Source organism: Aythya fuligula, chromosome 2 (genome assembly GCF_009819795.1).
Source record: "Aythya fuligula isolate bAytFul2 chromosome 2, bAytFul2.pri, whole genome shotgun sequence".
Lineage (NCBI taxonomy): Eukaryota > Metazoa > Chordata > Aves > Anseriformes > Anatidae > Aythya > Aythya fuligula.
The window spans coordinates 23,176,634-23,195,789 of NC_045560.1; the positions used below are offsets into that span (position 1 = coordinate 23,176,634).

Here is a 19,156-nt window from a genome sequence, read left to right on the forward strand (position 1 = left end):
ATGGGGAAGGATGTCTTTGTTCTTTGTGAGCACAGTAAAGGGCTGTGGAAAGGCATTTTAGGACTGAGGCTCTTGAGCAGATCTAGCCTATATTCACACTGAGGAGTGATTATGTCAGCAGCCATCAAATCATGCTAATTGCAGGTTTTACCTATACAGCAGAGAATATCAGAGTAATGGGATCAGTATGCAGATGGAACTAACATTAGGAGCAATATTTGAAATAAAATTGAAATAAAATTCAGTGTTGACAAGGTTTTAAGGGTATGTGTATAGCGTACTGTTTAACACCAAGAAGAAGCACATGAATTAGTTCAACCATTAAAAGTAATATGACTGCATTAATATCATTTTCTGATGCCTGATTTTCAGATTATATTTATGTCAGAAGTAACAGCTTTAGATCTAGACTGGGTATTTCAACTCAACACTAGATTGTGTCATGAGGACAATCCCTACAAAGAATAATTAGAAAATGCTTACAGACTTTTTTGGGGCAATAAATGCTAAGTAGTCTTTATTAATTATAAAAACCCATATAAACTGAGAGAATAGAGGAGTTGGAGAACATTTTGTTATTCTAATCATCATCTGTTAGTGACAGCCGACCTGCTTCTCCACTTCCTGGCATCTTCAAAAGTCACTAACATTTCTGCAAAGAAAACATAATGCTCTGAAAGGCAGTATTTTAGATCCGCTGTGCTCAGCTGAAAATTACTTTATGATATCTAAGGTAGTGAAGGATTGGACCCAGATGAAACTACAAATAGTTAAGGCTCATATTTCTACATGACCTGTGATGAAAGAGAAGAAGGTGCAGTATCTCCAGAGACCTGGGGAGATGTTCAGGGAGTGTTATAATTAATACCTAATCGTTCCATTTGACAACTCTTAATCTCATTTTCTGAGGCTTGTGTCCTACAGATTGTTTATAAATTAGATTGGTGGTCATAGTAACTATTCCCCTGGGTTTGCAAAGTGAAGTGAGCCTAAAATGACTTCTACTTTTCACAGCAGGGTCAATTGAGCACATCATCCTTCTCAGCAGGATAAAATGAGTACTGTGCAGTCTACTCTGGGGCAAATCATTTCCCTTTCATACAATCTTAGTAAATGAACTGTGGAAGACTCTATAGGTTTAAGAAGTAAAATACTGTCCTTAGAATACAGTGGAGCTCTTGCAGAGTTTTGGCTTGTGTTGAAGCTTCTCTGCAGGTGGCACAGACCGGCCAGGCTATCCTTATAGTTGCAACACACATCTCCATTGCATGCTTGTGGCACGGTTCTTCTGTATGTAGTAGAGCAACATCAGCTCCATGGAACAAAGGACTTTCCATATCTCTTCAGAACAGAAGAGGAACTGATACCTCTTTGCATGGTGTTTAGCAAGGATGTGACTTTATTTATTTTATTTTTTCTGTTCTGGGAAACAACTGCTGCATCACAGAGAAGCAAAGTTTTGGAAAGTTTATTACACTGTCAGAGAGAAAAGATGCTGGTCTTCACTGCCCTCACTGCATATTCACTTTGGAGTCAGAAGGTCAAGGTGCAGGCCAAAATCAAGCTGAAGTTAATACCATTATCTTTACCAGGACTTTGGAGCAGTAATTTCAGAAAGAAACATGCAGTTAAGAAAATCTATAAATTTTATGCCAAAAAAGACAAATTTCAAGTCAGTCACTTCCAGGACTTGCAGGAGGAACTCATCATAAAAGTTCATTTTTTCTTTCACGTTAACAGTGGCTAACTTTTTTTTTGGTATGGTAAAGTAATTTTTAAAAAGTCACTTTTCAGTGTAAGTGCTTATTTCAGAATCCTGCACATGCTTGTTGTGGGCAGCATATTGCTCCCAGGCCACAGAGCTACATGTCTGTTTAATCTATCTGCTACAGCACCCTTTGGCAAGGAGTTCCACAGCACAGCTACCCGTGACATGAAGAGTGAGGTCCTCTGGTATATTTTGCACTTGCTTTTTATCAGCTTAATTTGTTATCATCCCCCAGGTTATTCTTATTATTATTTATTTAGATATTAGGTATAGATATTAGATATAGATATTGGAAAACAAAGTAATATGGTTAACAGAAGGATGTTCTCAATATGTTACTTCCAGCTTTGGTTATTCTAACTTCACATTTTTATTTTTTATTTTTTCTCTGTAACACCACACAATTATTCATAAAATATATAGTAATGTACTTGACCATTTGTGTATATGTACATCATCATACTTTATGAAAACACTCTATACTGAGCCTGTGCAACACTATTTTACATACACAGACCAAATCTGACATTTGTTTTGTCGTGACCTTTTTATATATACAGTTCAGTAGCTTGTGTGAGATTTTCTTTTTAATTTAAATTTGTGTAATGTTCATAGAGAGATAGTTCCTTAGAGGCTCAAATTAGTTTCATTCACTAAATATCTGAAAAAAAAAAGGCTTTCACGGTAAAAAAAATGTAAAAATCTGAAATTCATGTTATCTGCAGTTTAAAGTAATCTACTTGGAAGAAATGAAAGATCTGCAGGTGACTACGAACGCTGGGTGATTTATTGATTATTTTTATCGACTTAGTAAGTAGCGGAGCAGAGACAATACTTGTGACCTGATGAAAAGGAGCTGAGTTTGCATCGGCAGCTCTGAGACTCAGCGCGCTTCTCCAGCAGAAGGGGAGAACAACCTGTTTCGGTCGTTTAGTGGTGGAGGAATTTCACCCTTGCAAGCCCAAACTATACCACAAGCCCAAATGCACGGGCTTTCAGGGGGACAATGCACACACGATCACGGCCAGAAGCCCGTTTGGGCGGGCTGCTGGTGGCCGGTGCCCGCTCCTGGTCCCGGGGCTGCGGGGATGGGGATAAGGATGGGGATGAGGATAGGGATAGGGATGGGGATGGGGATGCAGGACGCTATCTTCCTGCCACCGACCGCGGAAAAGTTTGGAGAAGAAAGGGAGGATGATGAGGGAGAAGAGGCGGGGGGGTGGTCCCTATTCCCCAGCCCGATCCACCCGCTGTCATAGTACCCGTCCCGGGTCGGCGGGACACAACACCTCCCCGCACACCCCCCAAAACCCCAAAGCCCCCCTCCTCACCGCCGCCCCCCGGGCAGCCCCCGGCCGTCCCGACCCCGCCTCCCGCCGGCGGGGCGAGGCGAGGCGAGGCGCGGTGAGACGCGGCGCCCACTGCAGCAGCGGCCCGGGAGGAGGCGTGCGGCGGGGCTGCAGCCTCCAGGCAGAGGGAGAGAGCCATGGGGAGCTGCCGCGGAGAAACTCCCCGCCGGATTTCGCCTGCCGGTGGCCTGCTCTGAAGAGAAGGAGAAGGAGGAGGAGGAGGTGGAGGAAGAGGAGGAGGAGAAGGAGGAGGAGGAGGAGGAGGAGAAGGGGCCGTGGCAGCGGCGGAGTGTGCAAGTTGCGCTCTGCCCTTCTTCCCCCCGGGCCCGTCTCCTGCCAGCGGAGCAGCATGCGGACTGGCCCCCGCGCCCCCTCGGATGCGCGCTGCCTGCCGCCGCCGCCGCCCTCAGCGCGCCCCGCCGCCGGCCGCGCTCAGCCGGGCGCTGGATGAGACGGCGGGGGGGGCACATCGCCGCTGCGCTGCCTCCTGCCGCTCCTTCATGCGGGCGGCTGCCGCTCCGCCGGGGGTAGCACCGCCGCCGCCGCCGCTGCCGCCGCCGAGGAGGAGCCGGGCCGCCGCCGCCCCCCCGCCGCGGGGCCCCGCATGGCGTGCTACCTGGTCATCAGCTCCCGGCACCTCAGCAACGGCCACTACCGCGGCATCAAGGGCGTCTTCAGGGGACCGCTCCGCAAGAAGGGCGCCCGCTCGCCGGTAACGTCCACCTCCTCGCTCCCTCCCTCCCTTGCCCCCCGCACGGTAGGAGCGGGGCCGGGTGGGGGAGGCCGGACGGGGGCACGGGGACGAGGGGTGCGGGGAGGGAGGCTCCGAAAAGTTTCTCCGTGGGGGGCTCGAGGGGAAAGGGGAGCGGGGGTGGTGCCGAGTGGCGGCTCCCCCCCGAGGAGAGGTCGCTGGAGAGGCTCCGTGGGTGAAGGATGCTCCGGGAGTGGGGGCTTGGTGCGCTGGCACGGGTTTGGGGGCTGCGGAGGACGAGGGAACCGAGCCGGCTTTAGGGATGGATGAACCCCTGCCGTTGGGGTGCTGTGAGCTGCCCGGAGAGCCCCGACCCTAAGCGGAGCGTGGGGGAGTTTGGGGAAGGTCCCGCCTGGCCCCGAGCCGCCGGGCTGCTGGGGTCGGTCCCCGCGGGTCGCTGCAGGGCACCGGGGGGCGCGGGGGGAGCTGCCGTGATCCGGGTGTCCCTGGGGAGCCGGAGCGATGCAGCCTCTCTTCCGCCTCCCGAGGGTGGTGGCAGCACCCCAAAAGCCCCCCGGCTGGGGTCCAGCTCTCCCCGTCACCGTGACGGGTCTGAACATGCGAAATACTCGCGGGTTGGCCCCGCTACCGGACTTGGTGAGGTGTCGGCGGTGCCCGGACCCCACCGGTGGTCCCTCTGCTTTGGTCCCATCACAGCTGCACCCCAAACGCCTTTGGGGAACTGCGTGTGATGCCAAAGTCGCTGCTTTCCGTTTCTTGGCTGTTGGTGATGGTGAGAAGTGAAGTGACAGCGTTCCGGTGCACGGCTAAAACCCCCTCCATGTCGTCCTACGGCAGCTTGCGGGTCCTTGTCCTGCTGTCCCTTACCCTGCTGCAACCTTTGTGTGCACTGCACTGAATCTGCACAGCGGGTCCCATCCGGCAGCCCCTGGCTGAGCTGTGCCCGTGCTCTCCGACCCGTGGGGCTGAGCCATCCTCGTGCGTGGAAACCTCCCGCACGCAGGACAGGTCGGCACCAGACCTTAACAGAGATCTCGCCCCAAGTCCGAGGGAGAAAGGAAAAGACCTCAAAGATGTAGAGCAGGAAGATGCTTGACTGTAAATACTTTGTACTGCGGATTTGTGTTTTGTGTCTAACAGAACTTTAGCAGCTGGTGTTCAAGTCGAGGCGAGATGTCAGGAATTACAGTGCCAAGAATAGTGTTATGTCTCAAATCCTTCCCAACTTCTTTACCTTTCTTTCTCACTACGTAATGAGGATGGGCACCACTCCTCTCAGCCTAAATACTTAATGAGATAAATGTACTAGCTTAATTCACCAGCACATCAACATTTTTGAGATAGTTCTGTCAACAGCTGGGAGGAATTTTCGCTTAAATGCTAATATCAGAGAAAAAAGATAAAGAAATATTCGTTTTGATTTTTCTTATATATATATAAAATATATATATACATATTTTGTGTGTGGAAAAAAAGAAGTAAAAGTTGAAAATAAGCTCAGGTTCACTACATAGAAACATGCTTTCCTGGGAGCTTTACAGAGTCTGAAACAAGTAGCAAGACCACTTTGTATTGCTTTTCCTGATGACAGACTGCTGTTTTTGAGATTAATGTGTGGTGGTTTTACCAGGAATTGAAATGTTTTGCATGGTATTGGACCATTTCTGTAGAATAATAATAATAATTTTAGCATTTCTTAGCTTTCATTCTGAATTATTGAGGGAAAACTTTCACTTCTATGTACACTTTTTTTTTTTTTTTTTTTTTTTTTTTTTTTTTTTTAGTGACCGCTATTTGAAGCTAGTCAGGCTTTGAGGTGATAGGCTAAACCCAGAGTAGTGACAGGAATACAGGTATATGATAAATTAATGTTTTATTAATGCTGGGTTACTGTAGGTCTAGAACTCTTTTGCTTTTAAGTGTTTGATATTAGCATTTACTACTGCTTCCATATGTGCTGTTTTCATGTGGGAGTCCAGGTTTCAGGTGAAAAACAAGGAATGCTTTGTTGGCAAACTGGATAATAGTGTGCTATTAAATCCTGAAAGCAATGATTCTTTAGAGTAATTTGTATGTATCTACAAACTTAACTTTCCAGATCATACCCTCTTGCTCATCAATGTGTATGAAATTGAGAACAGTGAACAGTGAACAACACCTGGATACATGTTTATACTGTGGATGTGGGAGTCATGCATACTGGAATTTAGTACTAATTGAGGTAGTAGAACTGTTTTGAGCATGAAAACAACAACAACCAACACCATACAAACAAACCCTCCATCTATTTGAATTTTCTTTTCAATAAGCTATGAGTTAAACTTGGGACCACTTCTATACTTAATAAGTCATAAACAATTGACATTTATTTATATTGCCTGATTATTTTTTTTAATTTATTATAATTTTTATTTTACTTAATACCTCCTCAATATAACTTTGAAAGGTTCAGGTTGTGTCTCACAGTTATTTTTAAAATGCTGAACTTGGAAGTAGCCTTGAAGATTAAATATTATAGCTTGTACCATTAAACAATCTTATATTTGTACACTATGAGCTATCTTATGCATGAGTCTACAAAGTTTTTAATGTATAATATGTATCTTTCTATATTTAAAGTGTTGTATTAACAGACCATGAAATGTCAGTAGACTTAAGGCTATGCTTTCAGAAATGAGAACAGTGGTGAATATTTTAAATACCTTTATCAAATTTCATGGTTATGTGAACAAGGATTTTTCAGTCTGAATATTCCCATAATATTTATTTAGCATACTTTGCTATTATTGTGTTAGAAATAAATCTGGTCCTTCTTCTAGGTATAGAGAGAGACCTTCAGCTGTAGCAGTACTAAGAGCAAGATATGGAAGACTACAAAGATACTGCACTTCATTTGAGCGTGTGAACATGCGGTGACATTGTCATAAGATCACTTTAAAACTCCACCTTCCCTTTGCCCATTTCTGCACACTGGAAAAGAAACTAGTTATGAAGTTGAGGTCTGAAGTTACTAGTGATGAATTTAGAAAGAGTGGAGTCAGAAGCAGTCCCCAGTGAATCACGTACCCACAGTGTTGTGATAGACCTGCACTGGAAAGGGGGTTTAGAGTTTGACCATGGTGCCAGCATTGCTGGGAGGGAAAGGCACTAAGCTGAAGAAAGAAGCTGCTTGTTTTGGAGTAGTGATTCTGTGCTGAAGCTTTTTGGTTTTGCCTGGAGAGTTAAGTTCATGAACATACTGCGAGCAAGTCGTAGAAAGCTTTCTGACTCTGAAATTTCTATTTAGTGGAAGGCATTATGATGCAGATCTTGTATTTATTTCAGCCTGTGATGTTGTCTGAAGGATTTCTGAGTCCTGAACAGATTGCCTTGATCAGCATGGTGGTTGTACTTTTTGCAGTCGTGGCAAATATACTGTAATGCCCACTGGCAGCCAAACCTGCTCAGAGGTGTGCTGTCACACCCCTGTCACAGAGCTGGCAAAGCCAGCACTGAAGAGGACTTGGTTGTGAAACTTTCAGAGAAAACCTTCCAGGATACAAAAGAAAATGGTACTGGGGATTCAGCAGATGGCCCCCTTGCCTCTGAATCACTTCGGATCCAATGTTGTTAGGGTGCACGGCTCTGCTTGTGGCTTTTTAAGGTGAGCTGTAAACAGTCTCATTTACTACTTGTTATTTAAAGACCCCTTTGTTGTTTGTTTTTTTTTTTGAAGGAAATAGAAGATTCAGAAAAGCCAGTGCCTTAGCCAATTTCTGACTTGGCTAATTATTTTCCTTCCATTGCTCCCTGCAGCTTCAGCTGAATACAATATTTTTCACATACTTCTTTACGCTGTTTTCTAATAAGGCTGTCAGGCAGTTGCTCTGTTGCACTTAGGGCTTGCCTAATTTCTTTGGGGGGCAGGGGGTGGGAAATGCTCCAGTGTTGCACAGAGCTATCTTTTCAACAGCACAGCTCTCCCCCCATGTCCAGAGGTTCCAGTAGCAATAAATAAGCACCTTGCAGCTACTTGGAAGTAATGACTGTTTAGTTGATACAAAGCCACAAACATGCTGTTGCAGCACTAAAGTGAGTGTAACCAGGACTGAGTAGCACTTTATTACTCTCTGTAGTGGATAGCAACACTGGGCTCTCGAAAACTTCTTAGAAACTGAAGGGGTGGTTGAGGAATTGGGTACTGTAAGTAGGGAACAGCAAGGCCATGGCACGAGCAGCTCTCCCAGTCTGCTTGAGTCTGAGCGGGAAACACTAGCAAGACTGAGTTTGGAGTGAATAGTGTGAGTTTGCTGTTTGCCAGCAGCAAGGAGAGAGGTGTGCCAAGAATGGCTGTGAGAAAGCGATGTAAAAGCTAGATATGGTGCATGTGTACCATATTAAATGTGGTCTAGGTCGCAGCAGATTAAAAGGAGGGAGCCACTGAATGTCCAGGAGATTAGCTGGAAGACCAAATAACTTGGGAGTCTCATATCACAAATCTCTTTTCCCTCAAAGCTGTGTCTGTACCCTCAAAGATCTAAAAGCAGAGGAGAAGGCTGTGGTGTAGGCACTACTGGGGAGGGGGCACAGGAAGCAAAACATTAAGAAACATAGTAAGAAGTGATTGGTAACGAACCAGAGCTCAAATAAATAACCTAGTTTGGTTAGCTTTGTTGGAAGGGAAGCAGAAATAGCAGAAATAAAACACACCAAAAAACTCCTGAAAATAATGTAGACAGGGGAAAAAAAAAAAAAAAAAAAAAAAAAAAGAAGAAAAGGACAAATAGGAAAGGAAACAGAAAGCAGTACTTTCATTCGTATGTGCATATGTGTGTATGTGTCAAAAGTCTCTGGCAGCTGCCTTGAGAAGAGGTGATCACAGGTCAGGAGGGAGCCTGTGCACACTGCTGAAAGCATAGAGCAGACACTTCACCCTGTGATACATAGAGCAGATACTGCACCTGCCTGTGCACAGTGGCACACGCATGAAGGGGAGTCACAGATGTGGGAGGGTCACCCTGGTTTACCTATTTCTAGATCATTGCTTCTGGGCACTTCACATATGAGTGGGCTGAGTGTATTTCCTACCAAGCCTAATGCTGGAGAATGTAAATATTTAGGCAGCCCACGCTAAACTTGGAGGTGAACTTATTTCCTGGCTTTATGGTCCTTATTACTGTGCTTTCTGGGGATTTCAGCAGTGCATGAGGGCAAAAACAAACCTTCAGAAAATACAGTAATGTGTTTTTAGCCACATGTAGCATTGCTGCTTGATCGTTGTATTAAACCTATGTTTGTGCTGCCTACAACTTTTGAGCATATTTGGTTTCCAGTTCTGTCAGTGGGCATCTCACTTTGGATATAACATTACAATCAAATTTAATCGTCTTCAACCAATTTCTGCTGGGGCCATTTCCTTCACCCACAATTAGCTGTAATGTTAAACAGGTGCTTTATGTTTTACTGTGCCCTTCCAGCAGTCTAGTATTTTTATTGGTCCCTCTATTGAGTTCTTAAAACTAGATTGATGTCTCTCTTATTTTTCATGTGGCAATGCTTGTTTGTCGATTACTTCCAAACTGAGAAATTGCCACTATATCCATTTGCATCCTCACTTGCAGCTCAATCATATTTTACTCACCCAGGGTATAGTAATTTATTTGTTTTTATTCTGAACTGTGTGGAAGTTTGAAAAGAAGATTTTTTTTGTGAAATGAGTGCTTCTGCAGATAGCGGGTTTAGCTGCTAACAGCTCTAAGTGTTCAGGGCTATTCCTTTGCCTGTTCCTCTCCTGCCCTCTGGACTTCTACCCACCGGTGCTGTCCAAGGCCAGCTGTCCTGCCTGCACTGGGGAAGAAATCCCAGCTCCTCACCCTGGCTCAGAGGGCATATTGTTTTCATTTCCTAAGGGTTAAGTAAAGTCAGTAACTTTATTTACACAAATAATTTCACCTGAGACCCCTTGCATAAAAAATCATGGTCAAAAGAATCACATAATCTGAATATACTTATTCCTACCAAAAAGGATTTGTAAGAACTTCTTGCAAAAGTTTGATAAGTGGAGAAGAAAGTGAAAGTTTTTAGACTAGCCAGAATGTAGGTATTTTTCCCCTAAGATGTCTTTCCCTGATAGACTGTATAGCCTCTGGCTACAAGGCTTTTTTTTTCACCCTTTACATTTAACGCTTTACACAAACATTTGTTAACTCTTTTTATTACATCTCAGTTGATTGTTTTAGAAGACTGAAGTCATTGTTACCTACAAATGGCATTTTTCTCCATAGTGTTAGGAAATCTGTAGGGTGTATTAAGGAGTGTGGAAAACTATTCCCATGTGGAAAATGTTGACTTTTCTGTGGAAAAAATGGAAATGCAAAATGTTTTTAACTATACCCTGAGATACTGTTTAAAAAAAAAATAAAATGCCATTGGTAGTATACTGTAAGAGAATTAGTTTTGTTATTTTATTTTTCTATCCTCCTGTACAAGCCTTGCTTCTTGTATGGATACATCCTCTGTGATACCCTCAAGGTTTTCACTCTCAAAGACAGTGCATCACAATTGTTACAACATACAGCAAAAGCTGCAATCCTTCTTTTAGAGCTCAAGATCTATATTACTGTGAAAGTTTTCATATCACAGTAAAATAAAAAAGTATCAGGGATAATGTATTTAAAGGGTCAAATGAAGTTTGTTACAGGATCAAGCCAGTGGTGAAGACAAGTACAGAAGCATAAATGAGCTGCAGGAACTTGAGTTCCCAACCTAACACTCAGGATCATTAAGAATCCAGTTTGTTTGCCCAAGGAATTCAGTGGTCTTCACTGGGGAAAAACTTTTTGCAAATATACTTGTGTGCAGAACTTCATGTGTCCAAGTATTTCTGAGTAGTGATAAATACATCCTTTAAAACACCTATTTAACATTCATGTCAATGGTTGGAAACACTGTTTTCATCAAGATTTAAACAGTTCCGCTTTTAACCTTTGAACTATCAAAACAGTGTATGAACAGTATTCAAGTAACTTGGTTTATGATGATAATCTACATAGATGGTACCAGGGGTAGCTACTGTAATATTAGAGGTAGTATCCAGAGTTCACTCCTGCATTTCTGTATTTTATGTGTGCACGTATGACTGCTTGCTTGTCTTGTATAATCAACTACTGCGCATGGGTAACAGATTTGTCATGGCGTATGTACACATGCCTGAAAATGCTGTTCACTGCTCAGACTGTTCTGTATCCAGTTGTAAGACATTTTAATGACATCTTTTTTTTTGTTTTGTTTTGTTTTTTTCTTTTTTTGTATTTTTATACTTTACTAAATTTATGTGCATACTGGATAAGATGTAAACATCATCATCAGAATTTTGTCCCAGTTTCATAGTTATGCATAATGATAATTGGCAAGCTGGTTCAAGTAAAGAAATAAAACTATTGCTCGGAGATTGCATGCAGCTCTGAAACAATTCATACATTAATCAACTCTAGTAGATATCAATTTTTCAATTGATGTTTTCCCTGGATCACATTCTAAAACAGATAGTGCATTTGTGTCAACAGAAATATTCCATCTATATTCTACTCAGACTGAATGGGAGAGATGTATTTGATGTTGTTGAGGAAATTCTCAGTTGTAATCGGCTGTATATCTGCAGCCTGCATTTCCAGCTTAGACTGTAACATGTTAGGAAGGCTTGTGAAACTAGATTGGAAAGCATAAGAACAGACCTTCCTAAAATATAACCTTTGATAGCAAAATAATTCGTAGGTGGGATTTGGAGTTAAAAATCCCATCCACAGAATAGGTGTAACTTAAAATTACAAATAAAATCTGTAGGACTACTGTGATCAGTGGGTCTGCTGGAAATGCCAACTCTTATAGTTGTTAAGCTGTTCTATGCATTTTTAATATAATTTTCAAAGAACAGTTCTCATATTCAATTTCTCATTATTCTAATTTTAGTAGTTTCTGTGGGTTTTATATGTGATCTGTGCAAACAATTTGTCTATACAAATCTTCATGTTCTCTGTGCTTACCATCAAATCTTCAGAGGAAGAATGAGTTTGTGAAGTGTGAAAAACTCAGACTACTGATGTTTTGTGGGGACAAAAGCAGAAAAAGCTGTGTAATCATGCCACCCTACATTAGACACCTTTCAAGAGGAAAACTGAGTTCAAATCTTGATGTTTTGAGCCCTTGCCTGTGATCACAAGAAGCTTCTGGTGATGCATTACAGGTAGACAGGGAAAGAATTTGCAATGATCCCCCCATCAGTTGCTTGGTGAACATTGTGGTCCGAACGCTGACTAAGGCAGGGGATCAGTGGACTGGATAATTAAAAGTATTTCTCCATGTGGGAAAGGCACTGCTTTTTTCCAGATACTGCTCTGACTGTTCCACCGTGCTAGAAGGTGTAGGAGCAGAATCTGCTGGAAGGCCACAGCTTGCATGACCACAGGTCTGTGCCAAACAGCACCGTTGCACATAGCCATCACCTCACTACTGGGAACTGCTCTGCAGACCTGGTCCCTTGTCTGATGAGGACCAGGTCAGAAATTGCCACACAGCCATTGAGAACTTGTTTTGAAGACAAAATTAAAAAGCACAGTCCTGCAGGTTCCCATAAAGCAAAAGACAAGACACAATGAGATGTGTATACAAGTAGTTTGTGCTTATTCAATAACAAATATGCATCCTGTAAATGTCACTGAATACAAATGCAGCTTCTTCTAGCTGTCTGAATGCTTAACTGCAGACCTTATAAAGATGTACTACTGTTCTTTCTTGATATAGGTCTAAGGTTATTATGTTGTATGCATCTGTGTGGACACTGGCATTTGACTTCTTTCATGTCAGATATACACTTATTTCCCTTCAAAGAAAATCTAGCAAAATGTGGAATGATAGTTTAGTTAGCGTAATCAAGAAAAGTTAGTACGGTATACAAAGATTTTGAATTTTTGTTGCGTTGATAAATATATCCTTGTTTATTCACTGTGGCAAAAATGCAATGTAAGGAAGGCTGAGCAGTGCTGGAGACAGCTATTTACACACAAAATAAACAACACTAAAAAAAGTTGTTTCTGGAAGTGAGTGATAAATTTTTGTAGTTACTAATAATCAATAGAGAAATCACATATGTGTGCTCTTTGATGCAGAAATTGTATTCATATCTTATAAAATAAAAATGACATTGGAATGAGTGTTGAGTACATAAAGTAGCTGTTTTTATCTTTTGTTCATATCTTCTGCTAGAGACCTTTTTAGTACTGTAATGTATTGTACACCATGTAGAACAGGGACTTTTTAGTAGACATATATTGTACAACATACGTGTTTTATTGCTTAGCATTATAATAAGTGCATTTTAGAAGTTAAAAAAAAAAAAAAAAAAAAAAAAAAGCAAACTCAACATTGTAGTTATTTATCTCAGAAGTTAACTCTTTCCTCAAAATAAACAAAAATCTGTCTCTAAATTTATTCCCTAGAGGACATGTCATATTTGAAAATGCTAATGCTTGATGGAGAAAGGTCCACCTTTCTTTTCAGCTGGGTTAATAAATCTGTGCAGCACTGGTTCAGAGCTTCTTATTGAGGAACAAGTTTTCCTTTTGTGAAGTTTTCATTTAAAAAAAAAAGAGAGATTGACAGAATTGGGCATTTAATTCTATAAAGTACATAATTCTTAAGATGATGGCTGAAATACAGCCACGTGCTGTATTAAGACTTCTAATAGGGGAAGGTCTTCTAGCCTGAGTATCTCACACTATTATTTCATCACCTTAAATAATCTCTGACTTTGTAGGTGACTTATTGTGATATCTGTGGGTTGTTGAATCAGCCTTCAAATGTTTATGTTGGTTTGCATACTTGTGCATACTTGATAATTTCCATCAGAAGAGATATTATAAACAGAAAAACAGAAGAAGTTAAAACAAAATGTTTCCTTGGAAGGGGTTTAACCAAGTTTACAGAATGACTTAACAGCACCTGCATAATCTTCCCAGTCAATAAAACCAAAGCCAGAGAAACGTGCTTAAAATGCACAGCAAAAATGTTTTGTTTCCATTGTCTATTCTTGAAGACCCATTCTTTAAGCTATAGAAAATGAAGTTTATTAGGTGTATACACTTAGTAATAATCAAGCTGAAAAATATTTTTTCTAGTTTTTCAAGTTTAGTTTCATCTGTAAACTTAGGTAAGAAGGACCTTGGATGCTTTTCCCTTCTATCAAAATATCATTGCTTGTTCTAAGTTTCCTTTGTTTTTTTTTTTTTTTTATGTTTTTTTTTTTTTTTTAATCTAATTTATATCTAATTGCAGTAATACTGTATTTCTGACACTCCACAGAGCACTGTCTGAATAATAAAATTCTTATTAAAAAGTGCCCCAAATGTGTATTCTTTGAAGCTATTTTTAGCCTGTGATTGATAATTGCACCAAGCAATACTGTAATCTTGAAGAGTGAAAAAAAATGCAAACCCACCAGCAGCCTCATGCCCACAATCCACAACAAAATAAACAGAGTCAGCGGGTGAGATCAACACCACTGCGATAAATCACTGACAGTCTCTCTTCCCACGTCCATACAGGTAAAGTTCAGATCTTGCCCTTCCATTTGCCTGGGAGCAGGTATATAGATCCTAATTGGCTTCCTGATTGCATGCTAAGAATAATATCTGATTAAGTAATTGTAGTACCTTATGCTGAAGAGTTTTAAATATGTAAAGCTACTCTGAACTGTCTTCTGACAATAAAAAGGTATTGCTGAGCATATGTCATAAAAGGAATTCTATTCTTTTCTATCATTATGTACTTACTTAGTTATGTTTATACTTCTAACCTCTGGCTAATAAGGATGGTGAATGTAGGCATTAGGCATTAGACAGCCTTAAAAAGATTGATGCTTTTGATTACAGCATACCGTATGATAAATTGTAGGGTTCAAATCTCGTACAGAGTTATAAAGGATATGTGGTGTCTGAAGAAACATAGAGGTGTCAATTTTCTACTTGATGGTACTAATATATTTTGATAAAATCTGCATATTAAGAACAGAATGAGCCCTCAAGTATAGTGATTTAGTGCTGCAATTGTACACCGTACTTCACAGTGAGTAGAACAAACAATAAAAAATGTGAATCCTTGTTTTTACTCTGAAGGACATTGAACAAAGGCGCGTAGGCATTGCTGCTGGCAGGCATGGAGATGACTTGGTTTTCAGAAGTGCCTGGAAAAAGGAGAGGAAGGAGGTCTAATAAATGGGAATGGAGAGGTTAATTGCAAAGTAAATGAGTTCACTACAGAAAGCGCTGAGGCTCAGAGCCTCAAAGGCTACATGTGTATTAGTAAACAACACCAGGGGATGTGCCAGGCACTGGAGTTTAATCATCTAGACTATGAAATTGTAAGCACTGTTTCCAGTATACTTGTGGCATGGATCAAGAAGCCCTCTCCTGAACTTGGGGAGGATTTGGGAATTACCACAGGGCAGGGACCCCTGCCAGCACACAGTTTCCATGTGAATACTTGCCTCTGGAAGCTAAGAAAGTTTGACTGCACTGACATGGGCTGTTCAGTGCCAGTTGTCCCCGTTGCCAGAGAATGGTCCTGAGCCCTTTTTGAGAGACAGGCACAGATGTATAAGTGTCTATCTCACCTCAACGTGAGCACCAAAGTTTTTGCCAGTAAAGGCAGGTAAAAAAAATTCCTTCTTCTGTTCTCAACAGTTGAAATCCCACCCCTATATAGGGCGAAGGTTGCTACTCCTAGGGTTCTTCTGCCATGTACGACCAATGCCATATGCCTATGTGAATGGACCATCTCTGACTCCAGCTGAAAATGGGCCCAAACATGTATCATTTCTGTGGTATAAAGGAGAAACTCCTTGCAACCTTGCAAACTCCTTGTAATGTTCTGGAGTTCTCAGAACATTACATCCTCAGCCTATGAGGACTGACTTTATATTTCTTCTAGACACTATATATCTACTGTTTGCATTTTGGGGCAGCAGCAATCACTTTCTCTAGGCACAGTAGCTCCATCTAAGTCTTTCTTGGTCTGTCTGCCTTGATCTTGAACCTTGCTCAGATTCTGGATGTGCTGGAGTCACCCTACAGTTAGCGTTTAAGTCTGCGCAATATATTTGCCCAGGATTTTTAGTTTCAGACTATCCTTCCTCTTTGAGATAACATCAGGTAGTACAGTGGGAAAGTTGTGTAACACATAGGTGCCTGCAGAAGAAGCAAACCCAAAGACATGCCAGAATTGGGCTGCAGATGTTTTTTTGAAAGGAGTTAGGGTATTAAAAGTATCTTGGCATTTGGGATTGCTCAACATTGATGTTTGGCCCATTATGGATTATCCCAGAAGTTATAAGCTTTCTGTGTCTCTGAGTAGGTACAGGACTGCCCTCTGCTCTTTGGACTCCATCATGGGTACAGTTCCTAGAAGAAGCTGTTGAGGCCTAACAACATTTCAGCAGTTACCACCAATTGCAACTTCCCTATAGAATAAAGCGGAACCGGTGCTGGGGCCAGGGCCATGACATTGTGTGGCCATGTCTGCACAGTGAAAGCAGAAGCATCAGAGCCTTACAGACAGGTGACAGGCACTCACAGTGCTTTCCCACATGGCCACACTCTTCTACCTTGAAACAAGGGACCCTTTTCCCAACTACCTACTGGGAACACTGTCCATGCTCTGTTGTTCCCCAAACTATAAATGCACTTTGGGAGAATGATGGGGACCATAACCCCAGATTGTGCTTTGAGCATTGTAAGAATAAAACAGTATTGATAATTGCATACTAGTGCTTGAGCCCATGTCATGGCTCTGTTACTAGAGCGTAACTTTGGCTCCAGCACCCTTAAGCATATGCTGAAGATAGGACTGTACCTTGGAGTGTGTTGTGACATCCAAAGATTGATGAGTAGTGGCTGAATCTTCTGACAGCAGTCTGGTGGGTGGACAAGATGGAGTGGCTGCATTCCTTGCAAACACCATTACAAGTCAGCCTTGTGCCTCTAATAGGTAGAGTACCAGGAAGTGTGACATGCATATGCTAACTGAATGGAATAAAGCTCAGCTTCACTACTCAGGCAATAAGCTTCAAGGAAAAAGAGCAGGTTAGAGAATATTTATGAATCATAATGAGCTTCTCAGAGTGCTTTTCACAGTTCTTCCAAGCATTCTTAACATGCACAGGCAGCAGGAGTACCCAGAGGCCATCAGGTCAGGGCAAGATTTTATCTTGTTTAAATCAATGTGGTTAATCGATTGCAGTTTTCAAGGCTTATTTACACCAGTGTGGATCTGGTCCTCAGATTTTATTTCGACCTTATTTAGAAAGTAATCTGACTAAAGTTAGTGAATACCAGTTAACTAGGACCTTCAGGGTTCAGACATTGCTGTGACTCAGTTACAGAGTTTCAATAGAAGGAAAATGCAACCACAGTCCAAATATTAAACCTTTTCCTTTTTGCTGGACTCTGTACCCTGACTTTTTTTTATAATTATTATTTTTTCTGTACTACTGATTGACAAACAATGCTGGTAAATTACAAGCCATGCTGCTATAGCATATATATTCACACAGTCACCAGAACACCTTTCTTGCTACTTAGCAGCTCTTTGATTTGCACACTTCTCTGGGTGCATGCAGTTTGACTGAGAACTTGCTTCCACATTCCTTATCCTCATAACAGGTAGATATTTGTTAAGATGGACAACTCTGGATTTACTCACTGTGGAATGGTGTTGTACTATATATTTTAGATACTCGTCATGCTAATGTCATTGCCACTTGCTTTCAGGATCCAGATTTCCAGGTGGCTTATATCAGATCTAAGTAAAAAGACACATTTAAGGCATTTCTTAATTTTTCAGCAAAGAAAAAGCTCCACAGAAGTCAATCACAACTTTTGCTGAATTAGAAATACAGAGCAGTAATGTGAAATAGTAATCAGATTTAATATCCTCATATTAATTAACATTAATGAATATATTAATATTATCTGAACATCTGAATATTAGGCTAATATACTGTTCTCTGCTGTTAATATTTTTGTGCACAAGTCAGTGACAAGGCTAGTTAACAGCTGTTGACACAGTGATTATTTTCCTATAGAGGACATGTCATTTTTAGGTTTATTTTGGAATTTAACGCATGATATTTTATTAATGATATAAGATGGATTTTCTGGGTTTGTATGTTTAGCTGCCCCATTAGGGATTTCTGTTTTTTTTTTTGTTTGTTTGTTTTCTTCTTGGACTGCAGTGTTTCTGTTTTGGTAATTCCCTCTAACATCATATGTACTAGAAACTTGCCAACAGTCATATTCTGTAAAGAAACTGTTGAGCATGATGCTTTTCCAGGCAAGAGGGACTAAAGACTAAAGACTACCTTTGTGTAGTCTTATTCCATTGTGTAACTGTTGATGCCTCCATTAGGCACGTGAGAGGTGGATGTGTCTTGCTTTATGATCCACAGTTAGTAAGTATTTACATTGTGATAATAAGTGACGATCTGATAAGTCTGGAAAATTGCTACTAGAAAACTAAGTCTGGAAAAATACATGTAAAGGCATGCCAGACACTTTGTAAATCTGCTATAAGTTTTGTAACTGAAGTGTATATACACAGGAATTCTGATTCTCCTCATGTTGTTATGTCTGCCAGCAGTGCCATGCCAGCTACACGGTGATAGCTAAATGGTCACTTCTCTGTCTCTATCCAAAAGTTCATGAGGAAATCTGCAAGACATCGAAAATGGAGCTGTGAAGGGCTGGATTGTTCATCCTGTCTTTCTGAAAAGTGCAGGGAGTCATCACTGGTTCAGCAGACTGGAGGTGATGTGGAGAACTGCCTCAGGAAGGCAAAAGGGGCAGAAAAATAAGGGAAACTAAATATGCAAAAATAGACACATTTTTTTTTTCCCATAGATTTTGTTCTCATACTGATAGCAGTGCTAAAAAAGGCACTTATCCATGGCCAAAGGTCTGCGACATGACAGTAGATCTAAAATAATTGACACAAAGAAGTAACAGATTTGGAAAATGGAATTTTAGTTGTATGTGAGGATATTCTTACTCATTCTTTAGCTGGTTAATGAACTGCTCTACAACTACAACTGGAAATGGACTCTACTGTCTCGTTATGATATTTATCCTACTGGCACTGATTTACTTCCACCCCAAAACACCTGAGAAACAGATACACATTATGTAGGATTGGGGTTAATTTGTGTGCAGTTAGTCTGTGTGTATGCATGAGTTATGGGCAATATAATGGAAGAAAGGCTGATTTCAGCATGCAGATAAGTGATTTGGCTTAGTGCTGTAA

At 41.5% G+C, this 19,156-nt stretch overlaps 1 protein-coding gene across 1 annotated transcript in view; it reads left to right on the plus strand.

Moving 5' to 3' along the window:
* Positions 1 to 3,721: 3,721 nt before the first annotated feature.
* ZNF804B (zinc finger protein 804B) overlaps positions 3,722 to 19,156 on the plus strand; it is a 237,973-nt gene continuing 222,538 nt past the window's right edge. Inside the window, exon 1 of the mRNA XM_032182408.1 lies at positions 3,722 to 3,829. Coding sequence (XP_032038299.1) covers positions 3,722 to 3,829 — 108 coding nt within the window. The remainder of the gene's footprint in view (positions 3,830 to 19,156) is intronic.